Consider the following 13,382-nt stretch of genomic DNA (forward strand, 5'->3'; position numbering starts at 1 on the left):
GGGTTCGGCAGGTTCCCCCACACGCTGACCACTGATCATTACAACACGACTGTCCGGCTCTACTTTTACCCGTTCTCCATAATCTGCAGCCCTGGGCAACATAACCCGCGCATCGTCCTGGCGACCAAGAAACGGAGCATCTTGGAGCGCCGCACGCAGATCTAGAATTTCTCTGCTTTCCTCTCGCACTGATGCCAGTAAAGGCGTTGCCCCTCTCAGTGGCAATTGCTTGGGACTGGGAGTCTGCCTGGTCGACGCTCTCGCTCTGCTGCTCCTGAAGAGCACACTCCTGGCCAATTCCATGGCATCTGAATAGTGGCCTTCCAGCTGCTTGTACTGCTTCTGGAGACCAGCATGTCTCCTAGAGTCAGTGTCCACCACCGCTTCCATGTACTCCATGATGACCTTCTTGGTCTCGTCATACACTGTCGTCAAGTGGCTTCTCCATGTCTTTACGTCATCCTGGTTCGGCACCTCATTCGTTGACTCCACTGTCAAATTTCTCCTCGTATTCGTGAAATCCGTTTTTAGCTCTCGCTTTTTCCGTGCGAGGTCTTCTAGTTTTACCTCCATGATGGCTCCGTGATAACCATCCTCTGCTACCAATAGTTTGGAGTTGACAGGAGGGCATGCACATCGAAACCACGCCTTGTCAACGACCCGTTCTTTCTCAGTTTTAACGACCACACTCAGCAAAAGAACAGAACAACAACAAAGCACAACGACACACCAACGCTGATGTGGCATCGCAAATCCCGTACCGTGCACGCAGGCACTGGGTTGCAACAGAAGAAAGACGCGCTGCAAGCGTGCCAAGCAGCGAGTGAGTACGCAACGCTGTACTAATGCCAGTCATGGCAACGGGAGATAAATAATTATGGAGATCGATCCGGATATCCGCGCATGGTTCGATCGAGAGCAGAGTACGAAAAAAGCACACATTCAAAGTTCAAACTGTGCAACAGAAGCAGAAGCGGAAAACGACAATGAACACTTGTCGTGAAGTGAAGTGCTTCTGTCCAAGGGTGCTTGCACCCGACGGGGTGACAGCGCCCCTAGTCAGACAATACAAGGCAAACGAAATAGAAATTAGCTGAGTCACAGCGCGGGACTCCGAAACGAAAAACCGGTGAGTATGTAACTAAATATTAATTGTTCGTACCTGCTGTACAACGTACCAATTGCTCAAATTCGTAACGTATTTTCAAACTAGCACTCGTAGAATTGTAGTGCGAATGTGCCACTCGATTATAGTAACAACGACAAAGAGATACTCTTCTAAACACAACTGCTTAGGAACAGGAAAGTATTACACAGCTCACTTTTTGCCGAGACTCACTACATGTACATGCAGCTCCGCTCTGCCCCCCCCCCCCCCCCCCCCCCGCGCCCCCCCCCCCCCCCCCCCCGCGCAGTATCGAGTACTTTCTACAAGTATTGAGTGACCAGTCTGGGCTCTATGAGCAGCCACATCACTTCATGCACTAAAAATGGTCCATGACCGGTAAAAAAACCATAACCAGTGCGAACGTCCACTGTGCCCCAAGACCAAGTCACCGGAATTATATCAGATGGAAATTTGACATTCTGTCCACAGACTCCACTATGCTAGTATTATAATTCTGCAATCAGTTCTAGACATTAGACCTATTGATGTTACAACCGTATACGAACAAACCCACACAGATACAATACTCAGTATCCGTAGTAACATTCTGTTAGCTTACCATCTTGTACAGCATGACATCAGTGTGTATGTTCATCACTGCTTGGCAGATAACAGGTCTTTGAACACGGTGATGTGATGCGGATAATTGATCAGCAAATCCGGGATAATGTGGCTGCTTTTCTGCGAGTGCCGAGCGCCATATTTGAGTTCCATCTATCAATGTTGAAATAAATAGTGGAGGAATTCAAAATTAAAGCTCATCCAGGAGATAAACGTCTCTATAGTCAATCCGTCATTGAATATGATATTCAGAAGGGTGAGGCTGTAGGGTCCTAGCCCTAGCACAACTGTTTTTAAAAACGCACACAAATGGCGTAAATCGGTAGAGTTGTATTATTCCCCTAGCTATGCAAAAGACGTTACTTCAGTAACGTCTGGCGCTCTACACAGCTTTAAAGGGAAAGTTAAGCCTAAAATCAAATTTTCACCCATTGTAGTCTTCGGGGTGCTGAGTCGAATGGTCTTGGTCCGAGGAAGCTGAGACGCTCCCTTCCTCCTTTGTTCCCAATCGAACTCGCGCACTTCCACCGAAACCGGATGACCGCACCCTACTAGATGGGATTTGTATGTAAAATGTCACTAAAAGTGCCATTTCGTTCTTATAAAAGCACGTTAACATTCTACTCCCCATGCTAGAGTATAGAGTAGACACACACGCGTGCAGGACGCGACACACCAAAAGACAAGAGAGTGAGTTTGGAAGAATGGGAATGTCGGGCAGAGTAGCTCGCCTCAATTGAGTGCGCGTTAACGAATCGTGTGGTCGGCCTACCGAGGGCAGGAGCTGTGTATGACCAAGTGGGTCGGCCTGCGCTGAGCAGGAGCGGTTTGTGACCCATGCGAGTTGGTGGGTCGGCCTGCGTTGAGCAGGAGCGGTTTATGACTCATGCGAGTTTAATAGTAGTGCGCGAGAGACCAGTTACGGAGGAGTGCCCGCATCCGTGTGTTTCAAAATATGTGGAGTGGAGTGTAAGAGTAAGAAATGGGATGAGGACGGTGGGTCAGAATTTGAAAGCTGACTGCAGGCAAGGAAACTGGAAAGACAGCAAGCCCTGTTGTGCGCACAGGAAATCTGCGCATGCGCAGAACGTGGGCATGTGATGTTTATGATACACAGCAGTATGTAGAGAGAGCAAGATCGTGCACACACGTAAGGAGGGTTATGCAACCCGTTATAAAGGCCAACAGCGAAGCAATGGTACGTGACTGTTAACAACGGTTAACTCCTACGTTAACCGAACATTTAACATTCTACTCCCCATGCTAGAGTATAGAGTAGACACACATGTGTGCAGGACGCGACACACCAAAAGACAAGAGAGTGAGTTTGGAAGAATAGGAATGTCGGGCAGAGTAGCTCGCCTCAATTGAGTGCGCGTTAACGAATCGTGTGGTCGGCCTACCGAGGGCAGGAGCTGTATATGACCAAGTGGGTCGGCCTGCGCTGAGCAGGAGCGGTTTGTGACCCATGCGAGTTTAATAGTAGTGCGCGAGAGGCCAGTTACGGAGGAGTGCCCATGCCGACATTCCCATTAGGGCCAGAGATAGTGGGTGATAACAACCAATATAGATGGCAAGTATGTATTGCACAAGAGCGTTGTTCTAGAGGCATAAAGACAGACTAATATTGTGGAGTAGGATCGACAGAGAACGCTATCTGCATCCTAAGTGAATGTCTTTGCACTTACTCAGTGATCGGCTGGACCACGGTATCAGGCCGCTCCGCAGCTGTAGGAGCAAAGGTCCTGAAGGCATCCATCTTGTTCCAGGACAGGGCATCAGCGATGGTATTGGAAATTCCTGGCAGGTGCGATGCTCGGATCAGGAAATTGTGCTTCACACAGATTGAGTACAGGGTGCAGATGAGTGCCATGACTGCAGGAGACCGGCTCCTGCCCCTCTTCGGGCACTCCACGACAGCTTGGTTGTCGCACTGAAACTCCACACGCAGCCGCAGCCACTCGATCCCCCATGTGGCGCAGGCCACGACAATGGCGAAGAGCTCCTTGTAGGTAATGCTTATTTCCAGTTGCTGCGGGGACCAGTCACCTCTGAACCAGCGACCATTGAAGAAGGCTCCAAATCCAATGGTGCCACTTGCGTCGGTTTGCAACTGGAGGTCAGTGCTGGGCATCCACTTCTCCAGCAGGAAAAATGACTTTCCGTTCCATGTTGACAGAGTCTGGTGCCACCAGCTCAGGTCGCCCTTGGCTGAGGCTGAGAGGTGCAGCATTCGGTGAGATGACATCTCAGATGTGGCCTTGTCGAGGTCATACAGGCGGCGTAAGAATGAACGGGCGGCCGGAATTGCTCTGGAAGCGAACGAGAGGTGGCCCAGGAGTGAGGCGAGTTCGTGTTTGAGAACGCAACCCTTGCGCGGTCAAATAGGAAGAAACATACTGCATATTACGGATGGCCGACAGGTGATTGGGAGAACTATGAACACCAGATATAGCAGCAGAATGGCCTATCGTGAAACCGTGACACAACCCATGCAACACAAAGTGAGAGGAGTGATCAGAATGACGGTTAAGGAGCCCGGCTAATCGGCTAACATTGATGGGGGTCTCCACAGAATGTTTGCGGAGCAGACGCTGAGGTGGCGGACTGTCCCCTGCCACATTTGACTTCTGGGTGCTTCCCGCGGCATTGAAGGCACACGTGGGCAGGATAGCAGAATGAGTTGTTGCACTGGTCCCTGTTGAAGTTGCGGCAGATAGGCTTCCCAAGATGGGTTGGCGCGCTGGACTCCGGCGGACCTCCACTCCCAGCGCCGTCGGATGGAGGCCCTGGTCTAAAGGGACACCGGGCCTAGGCTACTGGGTGCACCAGAGAACAGCGCGAACATGGCGGGCGACCACGGCTGGTGAATGACGACTGCCACAAATTAGAGTCGATGACAGCCCAGTCGTACGACAGTGGTTGGGAGTCTATGGCGCGCCGGAAACGCCTGTCATAACTTAGCCATGCATCCACGTGATACGAGTTATTCGCATCCAGAATAGTGGCATGATATGCCAGCAAATCATTTGCCCTATCTGGAGCCGCCGCGACAATTACTCTCGTGTAGACAGTAAACGCCTTGAGCTATGACGCTACATCGTGGACATGGCGGCGCTGGGCCTGAGTTGGCTTCTGTACAAGTTGGACAGAGCGGTTGGCCCCCACAGCTAGCTGGACCACATCGGGCTCCACATCCAGCTGGTCCGGGAGGAGGTCGTCGAAATCAATAAGCACGAATGACCGCAATTGGCCCATATGTTGTAGTCTTTTGGACGCTGAATCGACTGGTTTTGGTCCGAAAAGGCTGCGATGTAGCGTTCGGCCCTTATTCCCAATCGAACATGGTTGAACAAGTGGTCACGTGCTCCTGCGTACACCAATCACCTGGTCACCACGCCAGTAGGCGACAAATTTCACACCAGGGTTCAACTCAAAGGTGTAAAGGTTCAACTCGAGTGACAGAAACTCGCCCCAAACATGCTGTAAGTTGTAGCCTGCAGGCACAGTAACCAGGTGACTGGTGTACGCACGAGCACGTGAACGCTTGTCCAGCCATGTTCGATTGGGAATAAGGGCTGAACGCTACATCGCAGTCTTTTCGGACCAAAACCAGTCGATTCAGCGTCCAGAAGACTACAACATATGGGCCAATCGCGGTCATCCGTGCTTTTATAAGAACGACATGGTGCTTTTAGTGAGATTTTGCATACAAATCCCCATCTATAGTCTTTTTCAAAAAATTTAAAATCAGGTTTGGGTCTTAAAAAGTATGAAGATAAGGGAAATTTGGACAACAACGTACATAGAATGGCTTGTTAGGACACGGCAAATTGTTCTGTGAAGGTTTCGGAACAATTGGACCAACCGTTAAGGAGTTAGAATTTCGGCCAGGTTTCCGGCCTTTTCCCATGGTTTACAATTTGCCCAGGAAGCCAGTATCGATTTTTTATCAAAACCCACGATTTTTCCTTTCCTTTTTGGCCTTGTGGTTATGAATGCTGTCTGCTGACCATGAAGTTGTGAGTTCAAATCCCGACCTATCCTCAAGTCAAACTAGTTTTCATTGTTTTGGTGATCAAGCTGGTACAAGACAAAGAAGGTGGCTGCACCAAACGACTTGTTGTTGGAGCTCGCGCTTCCTGCCAAACTGACTGACACTTGACTGGCTTACACCATGTGAACACACCCACAACACTGCAATGGTGTGAGTGAATTATAATGGAAGTCATCGCGCTGTAGCTTTTTGAGATTTATTTTAGTATTTCAAGATTGCCAATTTATTTGAATTTAGCAGTCAACGCCGTCTTCTATAAGCGTTCACAAGCGTCTGCTTTTCTCAAAATGTCGTCGAAGTCACACGGATAGCTTTGCCAAGTCATGGCCTTGGGAATGAGTCCGTGTCGATGTCGTTTTCGTCACACGGTGAGTAAATTGCATCGCAGCTCAAAGAAACTATTTTGGTCACAAAACGGACCCATGCAGCTCGTCAACATTTACAACACTTTTCGTTTCGACATGTCCTCTCTTCCATTGTCGATACGAGGAAGAACTCGTTTGTTGTAAACCAGACGTACATGACTGTGTCAACGTGAGTGAGTTGTCATTTTTCCTGCTTTCGCGCGGAATATTTCTTCGAGTTCACAGTGAGTTTTTCCAGGCAGCGCTCGAGTGCTCATACGGTAAGACGCCAAACTCCGCGGGCGATCGCCAGGATTGCAAATCTTTTTGAAACGGACTGTAGTAGGGCGCAGTCATCCAGTTTCGGTGGAAGTGCGCGAGGTCGATTGGGAATAAAGAAGGAAGGGAGCGTTTCAGCTTCCTCGGACCAAGACCATTCGACTCAGCATCCCGAAGACTACAACTGGTGAAAATTTGATTTTTAGGCTTAACTTCCCCTTTAATTTCGTGTTTGTTTGTGCCATCGGCATGCCTGGCGCTATCCCGTACCTGCCCCGTACCGTACCAACAAAGACAGCTGGCCACAATATTCAAATAGGACTGTCAAGTGCAAGATCATAATGTGAAGCAACTTGGAAGAATGAGTATGTATGCGAAGTGTGTCGGGGGAATGCATGCAGGGCGATAGTGCGGGTTCGAGTCCCAGGTAATGTCTTGAAAAAAATTGGAGAAAAATCCCTATGCTTTTTTGCCGAGGTCATCAAGGTGGTAGACGGTGTCGTATTCAAGTACCCTCGAATGAAAAGAGAAAGTTTATTTCTTTCGCTCAGGGCCCTACGCTATGCTTTTTTTGCCTAGCTCATCATGCATGTTATTAGAACAGGTGGAAACTTTTTGCAATACAATGATGTAGCCGATCAGTTCGTTGTGGTATGGTTGGGCATTGTAGCCGTCATAGTCGAAGTAAAACACTATAAGACCACAACGAAGTTGGGGCCAAAGAGAAAGTTCCATCAGTTCTAATAACATGCATGATGAGGTAGGCAAAAAAGCATAGCGTAGGGTCCTGAGCTTCCAAGCTCTCTCGTTATTGTAATATTGACAAAGCAATGAAAGAGAGATAGAAAGTCAACTGCCTTCGATGAAACCAAACTAACTACTGGCCTAAAGCCAAGGGTGAGAATGTCTTGGCCAGTAAGGAAAATGGTGTACATGTGTAGTAATGACATAGTACAGTGACAGTGTATATTATGGTCACCACAAGGCTATAGTGCATTTCAAAAGTATAGACCTCTAGACTTTTTGAATAATTCAAATTTGGTTTGAGCTTTTGGAGAAATTTCTTAGGAATGTTGCTCAGGCAGGTGTCACAATTTTTCTCATGCCGGTATAAATTTCTAAGCGATTGGATAAAAAAGGTCCAACCATGGAAAATTTATGCACGAAGCGATCACAGATTTATGTGGTATAGATGCGGGCCAAACGGTTTTTTGAAACCAGAGGTCTGGACTTTTGAAACGAACTATAACTCGAACTAGGAGACTTGCGCAACAGGAGGTAGTCAACACACCCAAACTCTCATCATGTACAAACTCGTTTCTCCAACATGAACTGTTAGTCTGTAGAATCAAGACTGGCATTGTCAACAGGCATCATCAAAGTCACAACACTAGCACTGGAACTCACCGGAATAATATAACATCCTTGAGATTTGAGTGCCGATGCCTGAAGAGTTTCATACCCGGTAGGTGAATGTACAGGATGACGTAGGAACTGGGTGAACGGGTTGTCCCTCACACCCAGATAGGCCACAACACTGAAACCATGACATCTAGCTGCAGTCATATCTACTGATACACCTTTGTATACATCAGCTGGATACGCGTCAGTCTCCACTGGTTCATGGTCTTGGTTGAAGATGCAGAATGCCTGAACTTTCACACCATCAACCAGAGATATGCCAGTGGTGTACTTTGAGCCAATGAAGTATGACAGCATGTCATACATTCCACCTGACTGCTGACTTGTCAAATCCTTCTCGTACCGCACAAAATCGTATGATCTTTTCAATATCTGTAGCCGCTGTTTGTTAGTGACAGGGAGGGTGTTGTGTAAATATAGCAATTGCACAACGTGAGGTAAGCGTCCTGCACAGAAGCCAGGGTGGAGAATATTGAGAGAAACACACAGTGATGACATCTGAAAGTGATTTCCACACCAACAGACTACTTCCTGTAAAACAGACACAATCAGGGGAACAACACTGGATGAATTTTTGTTGGTAACGGTGAGTTACAAATTTGGTGCACATACTTCTTCAAGTACACCTAAGTCCTTACTTATACTGTCTGTCCTGTTTCCAAACATCATCAGGATGCATATTGCACATTGTACTGCATTCTGGTGATAGCAATTTGTCGAAATGTCGAAACTGATAAATGTACAGTGAACTGAGGTGTGATTTTGCAGTGCTGAGGAATAAAGCAGGTGTGCTCAAAACTTTCCCTAGTTTTATATAGCTGCGGGGTGCCCTATCTATATCACTGAAATGTACTCGATTGCGAAAATGCTAACCCCAGTTTGGAAAAGCTGCAGACTTTCCATCTACGGTAAAAGCCATTATTCTAACGAGGCACATATATAACGATTTCACAAAATTGACTAGTTTACGTGTACCAAAGGTAACGATTCTCACTCATTCTCAACGCTCAATAGGACATAATATGTATCGATTTCTGTATAACGATTTCTATTTTAACGACAGATTTCTCCTCGTTAACTCGTTAGAGTTAGCACTTATAATTATGGCTTTTACAGTACATGACGCACCCCTCGTATGATCCTGCCATCATGACGATTTTAGAAACCCCAAGTTGGATCATCAGTTTACAACATACATCATCATCATTATGTGTGTAAAAGTGACCCTGCATCAGCAGAGTACTGTGCAGCAAAAACCATAAACTGAGATCGTTTCTTTTCTTGTTTAAAACAACAATTGGTTTAAACTTTGAGACATCAAGGACAATAACTATAGAGCTACGCGATCACGTTGTTTGAAGACATCGCGCCAAAGGCTGGTCAGGATCCGGAAACCTTGGCAGAGCGCATGTTCGATGCACTTTCCAACAATGGCTATGGTGAGTGGGATGAGATTGGGGTATGGGTTACACTTGCAACTCTGTGTGAGCAGAAATTCCACAACCAACAGACACACGTCTCTATTCCATAGGTCTTATTCCAGAATAGACTTACTGTGTATCAGAAGATTAACATTGATCAGCTTCAGCAAGGCACTGCACTCTACACCACACAGTGTACAGTAGAGAAGTAGTCCATGTACTTCAGCATTGCGCCGCTCAGTGGGAACATCTGTACTCTGTATGGTCAAATAGCGATTCATCAGGTGTTGGGCCAGGCAACGGTCCGGTGAATTCAATTTAAACAATGCATATGCACACTGAACAACACATCTACATTCCTCAATGCGCATGACATCAAGCTGCTGTTGTAGTAACTTCGTGAATTCTGTAGTTGAACATCGGCACTTTGCGGCCCAGCACACTGCCCATAACAGGTTGTGTTGGTTCTTGCTTTCTTGCCAGATTTCAGTAGGTAGACTGGCTAGCTGATTAAGTAAAGACACTGTCAGCTTGGTGACGTCAGTGTTCTCCTCACTGAAAGGAGAATTGATAAGAGCGCATGCGTGCAGGAGGGTCGTGATCTTTTTCGCACTCAGTAGTTCAGTAACATGACGTTGAATGAGAGAACATTGTGATATCAGTTCACTGGCGGGTTGATCAGTGCGTTTCTTCCAAATGCTATCACAGATTGAATCAATGGCATCAACAGCATCATGTACCGTAGAGACTTGACGACCAGACTGATCTGATCTCCACCTAACTGACTGTCTGGACTGTGCTGATGTCTGATTCACCTTGCTAGTAACACATAACCTTGATCCGCTGGTTGACTGGACTAACCGGCTCTGTACACTCACAGCATAACCACGCTGAACAAACTTACTGACAGTCTTGAGATTGCCATGTAACTTTGAAGCAAACATGTTCTCCTGATGATGTTGTATATTCAGTAGTACACGGGTGTATAGCGTACAGTGTATGGTGTGGATTACTGAGAATTTGTCAGAAGATTACGTACTGCCGGTCTGTAGAGAATAACACACAGTGCGGCAAAATACACACACACACACACACACACACACACACACACACACACACACACACACACACACACACACACAACACACACACACACACACACACACACACACACACACACACAAACACACACACACACACACACACACACACACACACACACACACACATACACACAACAGATCAGATACTAGATGCAACTGTTCACAATATCTACAGCCGCAGTGCTAGACATCGGATGAAATCCGGGATCATGAATAATACACTCCCATACTGCAGTGCACAACCCAATGTTGGAAGGTCTACAGCTGCACAGTGTCCAGTACTAGCTGACTTACATGAACCAGATTTCAGTGACCAACACTTACTGCCTCAATCAGATCAGTCACGAAGGACATGATTCGTAAAACTGTTTTTGGGGGTTTTCAGTAAAATGCAAAAGATCACTTCAGTCAGTTTATAACTACATGTACACGTGTTGTTTGACTCGAAAACAAACTTCAGTCAACCACATCGAAATTCCCTGGCAATTATTATTTGGCCTAACTAAGGATGGGTAAACGAGTCACCAACATGTACCCCGGCGTACTCGTTCTCTACTACAGTAGTTTTAGGAGTTGTTAAAGGGAAACTGAACGCCAAAAATAAGTATGGCTTATCCGAAGGGGAATTGGGCACTGATTCCGATGAGCTATGCCTCGAGCCGATCAGAGAAGAGGAACCGTGTCAAATTTCATAAATAACACCTTCAATATTTGGAAATTGGGCTTGATGACGTGCGTACTGCTTAGCTGTCACCATGCTGTGCATGCTCAGCAGTGTAATCGAATGGAAGAAAACAATTACTTTGGTGTTTTGCAGCTCTATTTCGTTCCCTGACGGTAACCAAATCTAGATGTAGGAATCTGTTGAGCAGGAGAGTGACACATGTCTTCCCAAAGGCTGTCCAGGCTGCAGTGGTGATGAAGAAGACACGATCATCACCCCGAGATCGATTGTAGCGAATTGGAAAACTCATGGTGAATTTGCTTCCACTCCAAGGCAATGTCGAGGTATGAAGGGTGCTTGTACTGCCTTCCAAAGTGAAGAGGAGATGAACATGGCTGTGCATAGCTGTTGTTCTATGCCAACTTACCTACTCTTGCTGGTACTGTAGTGCTATATTGCGAATTTCGTGGACGAACAACTCTAAGTCACTAGTGGCTAGTGAGCAACACTAACAGGTGAGATTTTTCAATTTGACAAAAATTGTTTTTGTTTGAGAACTGACAATGGTAGTCATTAGACTCAGTAGGTGTCTCTCTGCTACTTCTTTCCCTTCATCGGTAGGGTTGTGCTTGAAGTAAAAATAAATAGAAAATGTGGAACAAAAATCTGATCATGTACTGATGTAGTTCGAATTTCAACTTCAAACTCAAAGTATGTGTACATTAAATCACAAAAATTTCAAGGTGGTGCTGTGCATTGAAAAAGACTGTTAGCTGGCAGCAATGGAAAGGGTAGAAACGAAACCAGTAATGTAGAGTATTCATAAGGTAGAGGGAGCTGAAAACGGGAGAGGAGTAGTGAGCATTTCAGTTCGAAGTAGTGTCAACAGACAGCATTGTGTTGCATACGTTGTGAATATTGTGTGAATCTAATAATTGGCGGAGGGTAGTGATTAGGCAGAGCATTGTTACAATACAAGGTACTTTGTGAGCAGATAGAAATCAATATCATGGCATGGTTTAGACAGGAACTCATAAATGTCACGAAATTGCTAATCCAAAATTATAATAATATCCCCTGAGTAGTATTTTTCATTATGGTATTCTCCTGTGTTTACATGCAGAGCCTTGACGTTGCTGGACGAGCGACAATATAAATTACATAAACATGTAGCTCATGATGTGGAATGACTGCCGTATCGCATTGCCAACGCAAACCCATCCTGTGTCAGTGCAGCCATCCAGCAACTTCAACTCCCCGGACCAGATGCCGCTGCAGCTGAACACCATGCCGATGGAAAGCCAGGAGTTGATAGCAAAGCATTCTGGTCTGCACAGTACAAGCCGGCAAAGAACAATTATGAATTATAACGCATTGTAGTCCTTCCCACACTTCTTTGTAAAAACAAACAAACAGTGCCATTATCACAACACTTGATCAAGCATCTTGATGGAGGTATTTTCCATTGTGCTGGCCCCGCATCTGCACCAGGAAGACCATGTACACTTACACGTATCTTGTGTGTTCGGGCGTGTGTGTTTCTGTATTCGTCTGTGCACACGTGTGTGTGTGGGGGGGGGGGTCCTACGCACATGTGTATGGGTAGGAGTGTGTGTGTGTGTGTCGGGGGGGGGGGGGGGGGGTACATGCACATGTGTATGGATGTGCGCGCTGCACGCGCGTGTCTGTGGGATGGGGTGGGGGTGCACGCACATGTGTGCATGTGTGTGCGCAATACAGCATGTGTGTATGTGTTCGTTGAACACATGGTGTCCTCCTGATTCCATAAACTTTGTGATATATGGACATTTAATGTGCTTTGAAGTTGAAATTCGCAATACATGTACTGATGCTTGATTAGATTTATGTTCCACATGTTCTATGTATTTTATTTCACTTCAAGCACTTGTACTATTCAAGCACAACCCTACGAATGAAGGGAAAGAAGCAGCAAAGACACCTACTGAGTCAAATGACTGCCACTGTCAGTTCTCAAACAAAAACATTTTTTTGTCAAATTGAAAAATCTCACCTGTTAGTGTTGCTCACTAGCCACTAGTGACTAGAGAGTTATTCGTCCACGAAATTTGCAATATGCCACTACGGTATCAGCAAGAGTAGGTAAGTTGGCATAGAACAACAGCTATGCACAGCCATGTTCATCTCCTCTTCACTTTGGAAGGCAGTACAAGCACCCTTCATACCTCGACATTGCCTTGGAGTGGAAGCAAATTCACCATGAGTTTTCCAATTCGCTACAATCGATCTCGGGGTGATGATCGTGTCTTCTTCATCACCACTGCAGCCTGGACAGCCTTCGGGAAGACATGTGTCACTCTCCTGCTCAACAGATTCCTACATCT

General features: G+C 46.4%; 2 protein-coding genes and 1 long non-coding RNA gene across 2 annotated transcripts; 1 reads left to right on the forward strand and 2 right to left on the reverse strand.

Annotated features, from left to right (window-relative positions):
* The window catches only part of LOC135823330 (uncharacterized), a 32,359-nt gene that overhangs the window by 12,032 nt on the left and 6,945 nt on the right, over window positions 1-13,382 (reverse strand).
* LOC135823327 (uncharacterized) lies at window positions 1,731-10,431 on the reverse strand. The gene is made up of 3 exons (XM_065336186.1): window positions 9,386-10,431; window positions 7,817-8,277; window positions 1,731-1,882 (listed from the first exon to the last, which is right to left on the reverse strand). Exons 1-3 carry the CDS (start codon window positions 10,194-10,196, stop codon window positions 1,763-1,765), a joined length of 1,392 nt encoding a protein of 463 aa, XP_065192258.1. The 5' UTR covers window positions 10,197-10,431; the 3' UTR covers window positions 1,731-1,762.
* LOC135823306 (uncharacterized) lies at window positions 11,152-12,528 on the forward strand. The gene is made up of 2 exons (XR_010554656.1): window positions 11,152-11,363; window positions 12,143-12,528. It is a non-coding gene; the product is annotated as an uncharacterized LOC135823306 (long non-coding RNA).

The sequence above is a fragment of the Sycon ciliatum genome, chromosome 8 (assembly GCF_964019385.1).
Source record: "Sycon ciliatum chromosome 8, ocSycCili1.1, whole genome shotgun sequence".
Lineage (NCBI taxonomy): Eukaryota > Metazoa > Porifera > Calcarea > Leucosolenida > Sycettidae > Sycon > Sycon ciliatum.

Bases quoted from the DNA above. Each gene is read 5' to 3' on its own strand.
- LOC135823327 (XM_065336186.1), bottom strand. From the start codon at position 10,196: ATGTTTGCTTCAAAGTTACATGGCAATCTCAAGACTGTCAGTAAGTTT. The intron at 8,278-9,385 runs GTAAGTCTATTC...GCTTCTGTGCAG, and splicing joins TGTTAATCTTCTGATACACA to GACGCTTACCTCACGTTGTG. The intron at 1,883-7,816 runs GTGAGTTCCAGT...CAACATTGATAG, and splicing joins AAGGATGTTATATTATTCCG to ATGGAACTCAAATATGGCGC.